At 40.0% G+C, this 16,330-nt stretch overlaps 1 protein-coding gene across 15 annotated transcripts in view; it reads left to right on the top strand.

Moving 5' to 3' along the window:
• Positions 1–15,185, top strand: part of TACC1 (transforming acidic coiled-coil containing protein 1) — a 128,681-nt gene extending 113,496 nt beyond the window's left edge. For all 15 annotated transcript variants that reach the window (XM_032288163.1, XM_032288153.1, XM_032288164.1 and 12 more), the window contains 5 exons: positions 3,071–3,114; positions 4,823–4,983; positions 5,813–5,919; positions 8,914–9,034; positions 10,142–15,185. In XM_032288163.1, the coding sequence (XP_032144054.1) occupies positions 3,071–3,114; positions 4,823–4,983; positions 5,813–5,919; positions 8,914–9,034; positions 10,142–10,210 (502 nt within the window). In that variant the 3' untranslated portion in view covers positions 10,211–15,185. The remainder of the gene's footprint in view (positions 1–3,070; positions 3,115–4,822; positions 4,984–5,812; positions 5,920–8,913; positions 9,035–10,141) is intronic.
• Positions 15,186–16,330: the final 1,145 nt, after the last annotated feature.

Genomic DNA, 16,330 nt, shown 5'->3' with positions numbered 1-16,330 from the left:
AGTGTGATGACAGTGTTTGCTTATCACAGAACCAAGTATTGAGAGCTTGAGGGCTTTGCTGTTTACACCTTGCTTTGTGATTGAGAATGTTATTTCAGGCTGGGCGCGGTGGCTCACGCCTGTAATCCTAGCACTTTGGGAAGCTGATGTGGGTGGATCACCTGAGGTCAGGAGCTCAAGACCACCCTGGCCATCATGGTGAAACCCCAGCTTTTATTAAAAAAAAAGAGAGAGAGAGAATGTTATTTCAGGATTTATTGCTAACCAGTTATTATATTCAAATACTGTAGTTTATCTTGGGTTGTTCAGAACATAACATGTAAACAGAACCCACGTAATTCTTATCTTCTTAGAAGAATCGACAAAAATTTGTATCAAAATATCCATTTGGAATACAGAATAATAGGATTTATCCAATGATAGAGACATTAAAATTCATAATACTACTTTTTTTTTTTCTTTTTTTTTTTTTTTGAGGTAGGTTCTCTGTCATCCAGGCTGGAGTGCAGTGGTTTGATTATGGCTTACTGCAGCTTTGACCTCCTGCGCTCAACTTATCCTCCCACCTCTGCCTCCCAAGTAGCTGGGACCACATATATGCACCACCACGCCTGCATAATTTTTTTTTAGAGATGAGCTCTTGCTCTGTTGCCCAGGCTGGTTTCTAACTCTTGACCTCAAGAAATGCATCTGCCTCAGCCTCCCAAAGTGCTGGGATTACAGGCATGAGCCATGGCACCTGGTCCATAATACTTTTTAAAAATTAACTATGCATGATAGTTTCAAATTACATAACCACCAAATAGATGATCGAAAGTTTGTTAACAAGAAACAAAATTGATTGACTTGAAATCGAAGTCTTTTTATTTTTCCTCACTTTCTAGAAAGCAGAGTTATGAGACATGAAATGACTAAAGATGAAATGAAAGTAGAGGAGAAAAAAAACGCATAAATAATTCACTTGTTGGTTACTGCCAACAACCTCTTTCAACTTTTTATCGGATGAGAAGGCAAAGGAATTATGTGTTTCTTCCTAATTGGTTGATGGCACGCCCGGCAAATGCTAATACAGCAGCCCTCCAAGCAGTTCTGTTCAACCACATTGGCGCTATCAGCTTTATTTTAGCTATAGCATGATTCTACTTATCTTCCAACACATGAAAGCTTCAACAAGCATTTGTTTTAAACCCTACCCCCGACTCCTTTCTATAGTCAGCTTCCTCTTAGCAGCAGCAGGAAAGTCAGCTCAATTGGGCCTCCATCCCTGACTTCCATGCACCATAAGAAGGTCCAACCCCAGTCTCAGCCCTACTCCACTCCAGCACTATAGCTGTAGCAGGAGTTTTCCTGCTCATCCACTTCTACCCTTTATAGAAAATAATCCATCAACCCAAACCTTGACATTATGTCTAGAGGCTGTTACCACCTTGTTAGCAATCTATGCTCTAACACAAAACGATATCAAAAAAATCTTAGCATTTGCCACCACAAGCCATCTGGGCCTTATAATAGCCACAATTGGCATTAATCAGCCACGCCTAGCATTCTTTCACATCTGCACTCATACCTTTTTTAAAGCTGTATTATTTATGTGTTCAGGACCCATCATCCATAGTCTCAGTGATGAACAAGACACCTGAAAAATAGGACTATTCAAGACTTTACCCCTCACTTCCTCCTCCCTTATTATTGGCAGCCTTGCACTTACAGGCATGCCTTTCCTCACAAGCTTTTACTCTAAAGACCTTATTGAAATTGCTAACATGTCGGACACCAACGCCTGAGCCCTTTCTCTTACTCTCATTGCCGCTTCCATAACAGCTGTCTATAGTGCCCGTATTATTTTCTTCACTCTAATCGGACAACCTCACTTCACCACTCTGATTATTATTAACAAAAATAATCCTTTCCTAATTAACTCAGTTAAGCACCTAACAATCAGCAGTGCCTTCACTGAGTTCCTCCTCACCAACAGTATCATTCCTGTTTCATTCCCCTAAACAACTATACCGCTGTACCTAAAGCTCACAGCCCTAGGTGTGACCACTTTAGGCCTCTTACTAGCAATGGAGCTTAATCTCATAACTAACAGTCTTAAACTGAAATACCCATTAAAGACATTTAACTTCTCCAATATGTTAGGTTTTTATTCAGTCGCAATTCACTGTCCAACCTCTCACTCAAGCCTATTCACAAGCGAAAATCTGGCTTCACTCCTACTAGACCTGATTTGACTAGAAAAGCCTATACCAAAGACTTTTGTATAGTCAACACGTGAATCATTAAAAAAACATTTTAAAATATCCCCCTAATTTGTTGTTCTTCTGTTATTTCTCTTTTGAGCATTTCCTGGGTGTAAGGACCTATGCTGGGCTTGAGGGAAAGGAAGGGAAGAGACATTCCTGCTCTTAGAAGGCGGTAACCATCCGTAATAACCAACTTGGCTATGACGTCAAAAGTGATGGGGGCACCACCAGTGAGGGCAGGGGAGGACATGATGTTGCTCACAGAGCACCCAGCACTGGACTGAGTCAGAGGGACATTGTCACACTTCACTAGAAGGGTTAACCCAAGAGGGTGATCTTTAAAGTCTTCAAATAAGTGAAATACTTTTGGAATTAGGACACAAAATAAAACTTGTAACTGAATCAGAGGTAGAGCAGCTGAAAGGGTGGATTGGGGCCAGGAAAACCTGAAGTCAGATTACATCTCTTAGGAAGAGCCCAGAAGATGTTCTTTAACTTAGCTTGTAAAATATTGACCCGTCTAAGCAGAATTAATCCTTGCAGTATTCAAATAGGCGCAAAGAGAAAGTGAAGGCAGTTGTTTCCCTAAGTTTGGTTAAACATAAAATCTTAACAAAAACCTTTTTTGAACCCTAAAAGGCCTTGTATAATTTGTATAATGTGAAAAAGAGAGGGAGAGAGAGGGAGAGACCCAAAGGAGATAAATGGGTTACATAAATGGTCAGTATACATTAATGTGTTTAATTGTTTGGGGCAGCATTTCTCCAACTTTCATTGTCTGAAAATCCCCTTTCAGGTAATAAATTCTTTTTTTTCTCATTTAGGAAAATTGTAGCTGAATATGAAAAGACTATTGCTCAAATGATTGGTAAGAACATTTTTTTTTTCAAGGGTATGAGCCATAGGATCTATCTTAGTCTATTCAGGCTGCTATAACAAAATACTGCAAGGTAGCTAGCTTATCAACAACAAACATTTCTCATAGCTCTGGAAACAAAGAACATCAAGGTACCCACAGATGGGATGTCTGGGGAGGGCCCATTCCTCTTACAAGGGGCTGGCCAGCTCTCTGGGGTCTCCTTTGTAAGGACACTAATCCTGACATAATCACCTCCCAAATCCCCCTCCATGCCCTCTCTCACCCTGAATATACACATTGGGGATTAGGTTTCAACACACAGATTTGGGGTTAGGGGGATGGCATAAACTATAAGACCATAGCCGGATCCATGGATGATTTTCAGACCATGTCACAAAGTTTTATTTGTCTGTCACTTAAATACAGTCAAGTCTCGTTATTCATGGGAGGTATGTTTTATAAAGTTGCTGCAAACACTGAATTAGTGATACTAAACACTGCTTCTAGGGGAGAGACAGAGTTAGAGTCCTGTGTCTGGCCCCAGGACAATTTTCATCAATTGATCAATATATAACCTTGTCTTATGTGTATTCCTGTTTAAAGACACCTTATTTAATATATATGGTTGATTCATTAGCATTGAACTCACAGTCAATGGCACTTTGGCTCAGGTCTGAACAGAGCTTCTGTAATGTATGTATTTTAAGGCACCTCACTGCCTTCTTGTGCTTAGGAACACTAGACAGCACTTTAGCGCTGCCCTTGGAGGCTACTCAGAACAGTGAGGTCTCCAGCAAAAAGCACACAAATGCAAAAAACATGGCCCTGAATAGACCACATGGAGAGCACTTGTTTGCAGTATGAATCAGGAAGGCAGAGTATTGCTTTGTTCACAGTCAGCTGAGAGTATACACATCAGATGACCAAAGCATTTTTGCCACTCTGCACACATCCACAAATGACCATGTAAGTCCAGGAGGATAGATTTTAGGATTACAAATAAATTTTAGCAAGTAGGTGAATTTGGAAATACAGACTTGGTGAATAATGAGGGTCAACTGTAGTTAGGTTCACCTTAGAGGATGGCAGGCCGTGAATTCTGTGAGCATTGGTGGCCTACTCACATCACTAATGCCTGCTGGGAGCATCCTGTGTTTTAGTGCAGGGTTCTTACTCTAGTGCTGGTTTTAGTTTCTCTGCATCAGACCCTGTAGTGCCTTTACAAAACAACAGGGATTGATCCTCCTGCGTTGAATTTAGAGTCTCTTCTCATCTATATCATAAGGATTGACTCCCTAAACCAAAGTCTGGCCTTTCTCCACTAAATTACCGAAATGATATTTTCTACTCTCCACATCACCTAATGCCTCCCCAGCTCAGGGCCTTACCACAGCTGTTCTCTACGGAATATTCTCCTCCCAAGTAGCTGTGTGACTCACCCTCATTTCTGTCCAGTCTCCGCTCAAATCTCTTCTGAGAACAACTACTCTCTCTGTGCAATGAAAACCCCCTCCCCTGCCCCCATTTCCCCTTACCCTGCCTTGTTTTTCCCCATCACTTGTCACCACCCATCTCCCCCAACTAGAATATAAGCCATGAGAGTGGAAACTTGGTCACATCCCTGACTGAGTCCCTGCCACTGAGAACACTGCTTGGCTTCTGGGGAGTCTCTGTTTGTTGAATAAACATGCCATTATTTTTGACTTGTGATTCCCAGAAGATGAACAGAGGACAAGTATGACCTCTCAGAAAAGCTTCCAGCAACTGACCATGGAGAAGGAACAGGCCCTGGCCGACCTTAACTCTGTGGAAAGGTCCCTTTCTGATCTCTTCAGGAGATACGAGAACCTGAAGGGCGTTCTGGAAGGGTTCAAGAAGGTAGTGTGTTTTTTTCATCTATCTCCTGGTACATTTTCAGTAGTGTATTTCCTTGGTAACCGGTCATCAAATACATATGCCAGAGGTGTGGATATCCTTCTAAATAGGGGCTCAGGGTCTACTGGCCTGGTATCTTCTATTCCAGTGAAGCTGGATTTTTTCCACATTTTCCCTTCTTCGGTTGTTCAGGCATCCAGCCCACTTGGTGGCACGTCTTGGCTATTCCTCTCCTGCGTCAAGCCAGTAAGCCCCAGGCTTTGGTGTAGAGAGCATTGAACCCTCAGACCTCAGGCGAATTCTAGAAACGTTCTTTCTGATAAGTCACCTTTTCAATATTAGTAAAAGGGATTAAAAGGAATTCTATGTCACTGAAAAATTCAAGCTGCATATTCTAAAAGACATTAAGTATAATATTTCAAATTTAGATGTAAATAGGCCCGTTGATTTAATTTAGCTTTACAATATCAACAAGACACAATTACAACAATGAAATGTCTTTACTTTCCTATTAAAATAAAAATGAAACTGGCCAGTTTATCAAGTATGGAAGTCAAATTGCCATTCAGTTTTGAATAACTGCCTTCCTAAAGTAGGCATATTGGTATAACTGACCTTTACTATATGATACGGAAAATTAACATGAGGACATTATATAGAATTTCCTCAGAATTACATGTACCTATTTCAAGTTACAGTAGAGTATGAATAAAAGGTATCTGAATTAATTAGATTTTTCCATTCTTTAAAAAAGGAAAACTTTGATTCATGGTAGATTACTAGTAGAAGAAACAAAATGACCTGTTTCCTTTCAATTTTTGCTTTGGAACAGAATGAAGAAGCCTTGAAGAAATGTGCTCAGGATTACTTAGCCAGAGTTAAACAAGAAGAGCAGCGATACCAGGCCCTGAAAATCCATGCAGAAGAAAAACTGGACAAGTAAGAGCTTGTAAATTCTGAATTTCACTTTTCATGATGTTGTGGGAAGACTGACAAAGGAAAAAAAATTCACTGTTTTGCAACTCCAGGTTGTATTTGTACATGTGTGTTTTATCTCACCTTTCAAACCCTCTTCCCATTGTTAAAACATTAAAAAGCAAAAAAAGGTGTATACTACCCATCTCCGCTCCTGCCCCCTTCCACTGGATTCCCACCTTTTTCTACACCAGGTAATCATCGTTGTTGGTTTCTGTTTTTTCTTCCTATTATAATTTTTTTCTCCTTTTTTATATGATTGTATCATACTTTACTGTTTTTGCTTAGCGGTATAATTTGATCTTTCCATCTCAGTCCAAGAAGAGCTTCCACTTTTTTTTTCTAATAGCCACATGGTATTCCATTGTTGGAATGTGTAATTTATTTAACAATCTCTTCCTGTTAGACATTAAAGTTAATTAAAATGTCTTGCTGCCACAGACAGTGCTGTAGTAAGTGACCTGGTAGGTGATCATTTTGCATGCCTGTGAGTTATCTTTATGATCTGTGTGTTAGAAAGGGAATTGCTAGGCCAAAGCATATATGATTTTATAATTATTGTAAATGTTGTCAGATTGGCCCCATTAGACTTTTATCATTTTATATCCCTATATAATATATGAGAACATCTCTTTTTTCTACAGCTGTGCCAATAGATCAACTTTTTGATTTTCTGAAATCTAATAGGTGAAAATGATATTTCGACATAGGTTTTTGTTTGTTTTTGGCAAGTAACAGAGCATTTATTTTAATCAATGTGACTTTGATTTGCATTTATCTTACGAATGAAATTGAATATATTTCAGCATTCATTTATTAATATATTTGCTTTACTATAAATGACTCTATTCTTTGCCCATTTTCCTATCGTCAGTTTATATATTTTATATATTAGGGACACCAGCCCTTTGTGATAAGAATTTTGAATAATTTTTCAAGTTTGGGCCGGGCGCGGTGACTCACGCCTATAATCCCAGCACTTTGGGAGGCCGAGGCGGGTGGATCACGAGGTCAAGAGATCGAGACCATCCTGGTCAACATAGTGAAACCCCATCTCTACTAAAAAAATACAAAAAATCAACTGGGCATGGTGGCGCGTGCCTGTAATCCCAGCTACTCAGGAGGCTGAGGCAGGAGAATTGCCTGAACCCAGGAGGCGGAGGTTGCGGTGAGCCAAGATCGCGCCATTGCACTCCAGCCTGGGCAACAAGAGTGAAACTCCGTCTCAAAAAAAAAAAAATTTTTTTCAAGTTTATCATTTGTCTTTTGCCCGTGCCTATAGTATTTTTTGATATTCAGAAATTTACTTTTATGTGGTTAGATGTGTTAGTCATTTCCTTTACAACTTCTGGATTCCTTGTCATAGTAACAAAGATCTTCCCCATGCTGGATAGAAAATATTCTCCCATGTTATACTTTATGGCTTAATTTTTTTAATCCTTAAATCTGATACATTTGGAGTTTATCCTGGGGAGTAGTATCCCACTTGATTTTTTTTGTTGTTTTTTTTGAGACAGAGTCTCTGTTGCCCAGGCTGGGGTGCAGTGGCACAATGTCGGCTCACTGCAGCCTCTGCCTCTGGGTTCAAGTGATTCTCCTGCCTCACCCTCCTCAGTAGCTAGGATTACAGGCACCTGCCACCAAGCCCAGCTAATTTTTGTATTTTTAGTAGACACGGGGTTTCGCCATATTGGGCAGGCCGGTCTCAAACTCCTGACCTCGAGTGATCCCCCCACCTTGGTTTCACAAAGTTCTGGGTTACAGGCCTGAGCCGCCGTGCCCAGCCTGCAACTTGACGTTTTAACTAAAAGGTAATACATTCTTGTACATTTTGCTGTCTAAATTTCTATTTGTAGAAACAAAAGTTCCCCTGTCCCCTTCCGACTCCCATAGTATTGTAATTACGTTTCTTATGTGTTCTCCATAGGTTATACAGGTCCCTCTATGTATTATACATAGGTTTATTGTATATCCTTCTAGTCTTTTCTTTGTGTCTTTATAAATACTATGGCTTGGAACCTTAACTGTAAAAACTATTTACAATATTAGAGTCACATTAGACAAATTTCCCTCTTCCCTTAGTAGCAAGCATATCATGGCCATTTTTTCATGTCAGAATATATAGCTGAATCTCATTCTTTTTATTAGGTCATAGAACTATAGCATTTCTTTGTTGATGGCATTTAGACAGTTACAAACTTTTCTGTAGGTAACACTGCAGCAATCGTCCTGTGCACTCACTGTTGTGCCAGGTGGGAGTATTTCTGTGAATCTGTAACTGAAAGTGGGATGGCTGCGTTTGAGGGTGTGTACACTTTAAATTATCCTGGTGACTACTGCATTGCCCTCTATAAGGCTGCTCCAGTTTTCATCCACCCATTGGCACATGAGCCTGCCTGTCTCCTTGCATCTCAGCCCACACAGGATAAGACATCCTTGTTAATTTTTGCCAATTCAATCAATTTTTAAAGTTTATTGTTTTAGTTTATATACCTCTGATTACTAATGAGGCTTTAGCATCCTTTCATCAGTTTATTGTCTGTTCATCAACTGACATGGTTTTTAAGAAGGCCTTTCACATCTCATTAATAAACTCACTTCTGGTAGGCCCAAGTCTCACAGATGTCAGGGTTAGCATCCCGACTCTAGCTGTGATCGTCTCCATAATTATCCAGTCCGCTTTTGTACTGGGTTAAAAAAAATTCTAAGACTGTTGTAGAAACCATTTGCTAGTGAGACAGAAATTTTGAAGGTGTCTGTAAATTGAATTTTTATAAATTAAAATGGAATTATTTAGGTCACTGATTTTTATTTTTTCTCTTACCACACAGTCATTTATTTGGTGCCTGTGCGGGGCCTGTGCCTCACAGATGTCAGTGGTTAGTATCCTGACTGGCTTTGCCCAGTGACTAACCTTGTGCTTTTTGTCTCTTTATTCCACCCAAACACTATAAACAGAGCCAATGAAGAGATTGCTCAGGTTCGAACAAAAGCAAAGGCTGAGAGTGCAGCTCTCCACGCTGGACTCCGGAAAGAACAGATGAAGGTGGAGTCCCTGGAACGGGCCCTGCAGCAGAAGGTACAGAAGGGGCCTGGTGTGGGTGGCCACAGAGGCATTTGCTTTTCCTCCTCAGCAGTGATTGGCTCATGACAGATCTGGGTGAAAGAGACTTTGGCTTTCTACTCAGACACTTCAGTCCAGTTCTTTTCTACTGATCCACGTGGAAACAAGCAAGTCAAACCATTAAATTTACAAGTACTTCATGTGGAAATCACCCACAAGCAGGGTGCAGAGAGGAAGTTGCATTTTAACTGAAGTTCAGAGCACCTTCCTAGTTGGGGTCATGACACTGCCTTTCTTTCTTTTTGTTTTTTATGCAATATATTAATATGAAGCCATCTTTCCCCTTCATTGCTTTAGGTCAGTGGCTCGCAGTTGGGGACAGTTTTGCCCTCCAGGGGATGTTAGGTGTTAGGTAATGTCTGGAGATAGATTTGTTTGGTTGTCACCGGTGGGAGTTGCAGGAGGCCAGGGGTGCTGTTAAACATCCTACAATGCACAGAACAGCTCCGGACAACAGACTTCCCCATCCTAAAATATCAGCAGGGCCGCTGTTGAGAAATTGCTCTAGATAAATGAAAACCAGGACTAGCAACAATTCCTATTTCTCACTAAGCAATTTTTAGCTTTCCATTTTTATATGTGTCTGGTGTGTTTTTCTTACTGCATTTCCAATTATCTACTCCTACCTGTGCCATCCATTCATCTAGAGCAGGAGTTTTTATCAGGGTCTGATAGCCCCTAGAACATTGTTCCCTGGGAGATTCAGACTCCAGCATCCCTGGAGATGCTGATGGATTGAGTGAGACTCAGATACTTGTGTTTTTGACAAGTACCCCAGATAATTTCTCTGATAACAAGAAAATTGGGGAACTAAGAGGTTCACAAGTGTCAGAGGGCTGGTGACTGTTTTTACTCAATTTAAGCATAATTTTGTGAGTACATTTTTTGAGGAGAAGATGTGTGGCCTTTTTTTCTTTAAAGTATCCCTGATGTAGAAAAGTTAAGAATTACTAAATTAGGTTATCTAGGGTAGGGTATAGCCAGACTTGGGACTAGTTAGCTATATTTGCCTTTACTTCAAAATACAAAGTGGCCTGCATAATCCTGTCATTTGTCTTTCAGAATCAAGAAATTGAAGAACTGACAAAAATCTGTGATGAGCTGATTGCAAAGCTGGGAAAGACAGACTGAGACTCCCTCTGTTAGCTCAGCAGATCTGCATTTGGCTGCTTCTCTTGTGACCACAATTATCTTGCCTTATCCAGGAAAAATTGCCCCTTTGCAGAGAAAAAAAAAAAAAAAAGCACATGCCTACTGCTGCCTGTCTCGCTTTGCTGCCAATGCAACGGCCCTGGAAGAAACCCTAGAGGGTTGCCTAGTCTAGAAACGAGTGTGACCTGACAGTGCTGGAGTCTCCCAGTTCACTGTACGAAGGTTCCCTTAGGCTGCTGAGTTTGGGTTTGTGATTTCTTTATGTTTAGTTTGTTTTAAAGTCATCTTTACTTTCCCAAGTGTGTTAAATTTGCAGCTTTGTGGATCCTCTTTGGGTCTTCTCCACCACCTGTCTGATTTTTTTGTTACCTATTTAATCTTTTAATTTTTTTAATATCAGTGGTTTTATTTAAGGAGATAATTTGGCCTAATGTTACTTCCAGTTTATAAACAAGAAGGGGCTCTGGGTGCCCTTTTATTACACACACTCTCACACACATACTTGTATATTTATAGATGCTGCTGCTCTTTTCTCTGAAGCATAGTCAAGTAAGAACTTCTCTACAGAAGAACATATTTCCTTAGATGTAAGACCCTGTTTTGAAGTAGAGTCCTGACTCAGAACGCTAACTTAAGAATTTGGGGGATTAAAGATGCGAAGACCGCAGACTTGGGTTTTCACATCTGGAGAAGACTATTTGCCCTGGTATTCAGGCACTCCTCAGCTTTAATGGGTGTGGCCCTTTGGGGCTAGTCCTTAGACTGGAGGTAGTGTCCGCAATATGGAAGTTCCTCCAAGCTAGGATTTGGCAAATCTGCCCTAGAGTCATTTACTCTCCTCTGCCTCTGTTTGTTGATACAAAATCAACATTTAGTCTTCATTATATTTCTCTTTTTTTTGAGACTGAGTTTAGATCTTTCTATTTTAAATATGTGAAGAAAATCTCCTTGTAAAAGGCTTAGTTCTTGTTTAATTAAAAGGTAACTGTAGCACCATTACCAATTATAAGGTGAAGAAATGGATTTTTTCTTCCCCGAGTGTGATGCATTGCTCTTCAGAGGTTGAAAAGAAAAAAAGCAAAAAATACCTTCTAACTTAAGACAGAATTTTTAACAAAATGAGCAGTAAAAGTCAAGTGAAACACTCCAAAAATCAGTATGTTTTGATATTTTTAAACAAAATTTGAATAATGGGAAGAGGAGTTCAAGGAGAAGGTCTGTACTAACAAAGGCAAATTCCTCAAGTTCTTACTGGACTCAGTTCAGAGTGATGGGCCATTAGCCCCAGCATGGATTTTTCCATGTAAATCCCAGTGAATTCCCTTTTATTTGAATAGGCAAACCCATATACATTCAAGTGTTTTAAAGCACTCTCCTATCTTAATCTTATACCCTGAAAGTCTTCATGGTGATATGCACTATATTCCGTATATGTATGCTTTCCTACTTTTCTCGTAAAACTGTTGCATGATCCAACTTCAGCAATGAATTGTGCCTAGTGGAGAACCTCTATAGATCTTAAAAAATTAATTTTTCTTTAGCAGTGTATTACTTATATGGGTGCAACCTTTAGCCCCAGGGAGGTCAATAATGTCTTTTAAAGCCAGAAGTCACGTTTTACCAATATGCATTTATCATAATTGGTGCTTAGGCTATATTTTCAAGCCTATTATCTTAACATTTTATATAAAAAAGTACAACAGAAATTATCTGTCGTTTGAGAAGTGGTTTGACAATCATTTGGGCGTTGAAAGCAGTCACTGTGGTGTAATATGAATGCTGTCCTAGTGGTCATAGTACCAAGAGCACGTGTTGCCTTGGTATAACTGCTTTCCTCTTCAGTCCTCTACAACTAAAGAAGTTAATTTTGCATTTTGCAGAAAGAAACATTGATTGCTAAATCTTTTTGCTGCTCTGTTTTGGTGTTTTCATGTTTACTTGTTTTATATTGATCTGTTTTAAGTATGAAAGCGTTATAGTGGCCTCCACTATAAATTTCATAGTCATCTTTTTAAGCTTATTGGTTTAAGAAAGTAGCTATGTGTTAAACAGAGATGACGGCAGTCCTTCCCTAGCACACTGGTGGAGGGGCCCCATAAGAACCTGACCCCAGTGAATGAGGCTGATGCACAGGGAGACAGGGAGCACCAAAGGACCCTCGTTAAGTGATCCTTGTCCTGGCCTCTCAGCCATGACTGTTACGAGCAAATATCCCCCATTCTAACTTAACGGATGCCTCCTCTCCAAAGAGAACTAAAATGTAGCTTGTACAGATCATGAGAATATATTGGGCAGAATGAAGTATGTTTGTTTATTTTTCTTTAAAAATAAAAAAAAAAGTTTTAAAACTCTGGAGAGTAAGAATATAGTATAGAATTTGCCTCAACACAGATGAGAGCCAAATAACGTACTATACAGGCAATAATAAACCCTGTTACAGAAGAGAAAAAGGGCCGGGCACAGTGGCTTACTCCCGTAATCCCAACACTGTGGAAGGCTGAGGCAGGAGGATTGCTTAAGTCCAGGGGTTTGAGACCTGCCTGGGCAACATGGTGAACCCACGTCTCTACCAAAAATATAAAAATTAGCTGGGCGTGGTGGCACATGCCTGTGGTCCCAACTAGTTGGGAGGCTGAGGTGGGAGGATCGCTTGAGCCTGGGAAGTCAAGGCTGCAGTGAGCCATGAATGTCACTGTACTCCAACCTGACAGACAGCAAGATCCTGTCTCAAAAAAAAAAAAAAAAGAAAGAAAGTAGAAGGCAGCTGCGGCTTAGATGGTGATTTGGGAATATTAGGTGATCCTGTTGAGCTTCTGGATCCAAAGCCATTTCTTTAGCTTTTGACTTTACCAAAGTGTAGGTAGTCTTTATCCAGCAGTATTTTAATTGGGGAATGCAACGTGAGGAGGCCGACTGAACAATTTCCCTAGAGGCTGCTGAGGTAGTCACAGTCAGAGCTCCCGAGGTTGGAGAATCTCCTTTCAGCCGCCTACCCAAACCTTTTGTTCTGTAAAACTGCTCTGGAAATACTGGGAAGCCCAGTTTTATCATGCAGTTTCTAGCTTCTTCAGACTTAGCCCAAATTAGGAAGTGCAGAAGCACATGATGGTGAAAAACCAAAGATTTGGCAGCCTTCCCGAATGGTATGGAATCTAAGGGAAGATTTATGTTTCGTTTTGGAGGATAGCTCAAGTTGAATTTGCTTTCCAGACAGTTACCCTTTTCAACCTACCCATACTTTGTACAACTCTCACACAAATACTTAGATATTTATTAGACAGCCCTGAGTTTGTTCTAATTATAAACAGGGAGAGTAAACTGCCCCCAAATGTTCCTCGGCTGGCTAAAAGCAGCCGGAGTGAAGCACTCATTTTCCATAAAGTTGACAAAGGGCTCAATGGTCACTGTAAGCTCAAAAGCGGTTTTTAAGAGCAAGCTTTGGTAGTAGGTCTGTGTACACTGAGTTGGAAGTGATTCAGCACATTCTTTTTTAGTGGAGTAGAAATTCTAAAGCCCCCTTTTAACTTCTTTTGGTTTTTCATTACAATTGGTAGCCACCTCATGAACTGTCTCTGACTGTTGTCCCTTTGAAGTCATGTGACTGTGAGCTTGCTCTCTGACTTGCATTTCTGACTTTATCCTGTTGGGAAGATAGAAACTTGGTGTTGAAAGATTACATGATTCAAGCAAGGGATTTTATATATTCTGAAGAATCTAAATGAAAACAGATTATTATTTGCTTATGAAAGAACAATATAGTCTGGGAATCCCAGAATGTCAAGCCAAAGGTCTAAGAAGTCATATCTTCTTCAAATACTTTAATAAAGAAGTATTTCAAGGAGATATCTGTCCAAAAAGGTTTGACTAGCCTCCCGATTCCAGTTATTTTTAAAAAGCAATTTACCACTAAATCCTGAGTCTCCATAGAGTAAAGGTAAAGAGACCAGTATAACAGACTCTCCTCTCGAAGGATCTCTGGAAGAGAATAGCAGCAGCAGCATTCTCCAGGGAAGACCCACCCCCTAGTGCCAGAGCTTGTATCCTGGAGACTAAAGATTGCACTTTCCGTCATTTTTTGTCCAAATGCAATCCCATTTCTGTGCCTCTTAGCATGCAGTTAGATTTGGACAAACAAGATTCCTAAGGAATGACTTTATTAACTATAATATGGTTACAGCTATTATATAAATATATATTCTGGTTATAGTTCTAATATGGAGATGTTGCGTGCAATGCTGGCCTGTGGCGGTCTGTGTAATGCTTTAACTTGTATGGAGGAGGCCAGGCTCAGAGCTGAGATGTGGTCTGAACCTTCCCTGTATCGATCCTTTATTTTAGAACTGTCAGGATGCTACTTCCTCCCCCTCCTGTCTTTTAGTGGTATCTGAAATATACTCAAAACAGTAATTTCTTGGTCACATCATTAACTGCTAATTTTGTATTTATGAAGAATTTTGAAATGGACATGTACAAATTTGAACTCTGAAAGCATCCTCAGTCCAGATACAGGGCAGCATGTGGGTGACCACACCACAGCCTCAGCCTCGGTCCTTCTCAGCCGTCGGGATAAGATCCAGGCATTTCTTTTAAATCTGAGGTAGCAGTAAACTTTTCAGTATTGCTGTTAGCAAGTGTGTGTTTGCCAGTAGATACTCATTATACTAATGTGCCAAGTAAATGTTCATTGCACATCTGCTTCCACTGTGTCCCCACGGGTGCCATGAAGTGTGTGAGGAGCCCCTCATCTGGAGGGATGAGCGCTGCATTGACTACTGCTATCAGGATTGTGTTGTGTGGAATATTCATCTACATAAATTTTATATGCACAGTAATTTCCCTTTTTATATGTCAAGTAACTATTTGTAAAAGTTATACTCACAAATTATTATAATGATTACTAATATATTTTTTCCATGTTTCATTGCCTGAATAAAAACTGTTTACCACTGTTAAATTTGGGGGTGTGTGTGTGGTGTGGTTCTTTTCCTGGTTATAAGTTGTATCCGTGAATGTGAAAATTTATGGCAACCCTGCTTTTATGAGCTCCGTATTTCAACCTAAAAATAGAAAACATGACATTTTCTTTACATTCATTTTGTGCATGTGGTTGGGTGTGTAACAAAAAGCAAAACGTTGGAATTCAGATATTGATTCCCATGTAGATGTCGTGCCTTTGCATCTGTGCAAACAAAGTTTTTAGCTGGGTGCTTCTTGGTTTTGCTTAGAGACTGGTTGTCTGCCCTGGCATTTTTCAGTTCATAAGTGTCTAAGTTACCCAAGCTTTCTGACTCCTTGAAGGACATGGGGTAAGGTAGAACTGTGTAAATAGTGCAGAGCAAAGAGTTGCTGTGTTTTGTTTCTTCTGGGTTTAATGTAGTACCAGGAATAACTTTTTAAATACTGGCCAAGCCAAATCTCTGCTTTAAAGGCATAGGAGATGGGGCAGGAAGTTGTGTGGGTTGTATTACAGGAAAAGATAAATTATGAGGACAGTTAAGGCTTCATTTTACTAGCAGGAGATCCACTTAGGAAAATCAGAGCACTATCACTTTTCTTGCTGTTCACTGCATCTTAAAAGACAGTGAGCCTATACAGTCCCTAAAAGGCATATTTCTCACCCCTGCGCTTCTGAATCCCCAGGAAAGAATCTTCTGAAGTCTCTGATGATGGTTGCCATTTGCGGAATGCTAAACACAGTAGAAATCTGTTTCTGAGAATTATTGGAAAGAATAAGATGGAAATTCACCGCTACTATCTTACAGAATTTTATTCTTAGATAATTTAAGACCACCAATGTTTTTCATACTTTTATAAACAGTGGATCATGGGGCCATTTTGGTGAACAGCAAATAAGCATTAAGTATTGCTTTATGAAATTTGTTACAGATATAAATGATACAAATGAATATATGTGTACTTGGTCATGACAAAAAATGACTTTCTTGCTGTGGCTAATGGTCAAAGCATGAAAAACCCCAATCTAGCCAACTGAAGTCCTTTTACAGTGGAAACAGGCGTCATGGGAGAAGCAGTGAAGCCAAGATCCCATGGCGTGTGTGTCAGTGAACATTGTTGCCCTCACTCAAAATGAGGAAAAAA

This window comes from Sapajus apella, unplaced genomic scaffold, assembly GCF_009761245.1.
Source record: "Sapajus apella isolate SASKATOON/1434 unplaced genomic scaffold, GSC_monkey_1.0 scaffold21, whole genome shotgun sequence".
NCBI classification, from domain to species: Eukaryota; Metazoa; Chordata; class Mammalia; order Primates; family Cebidae; genus Sapajus; species Sapajus apella.
The sequence above is the reverse complement of the archived record's forward strand: the minus strand, read 5'-3'. Positions and strand labels throughout refer to the sequence as shown.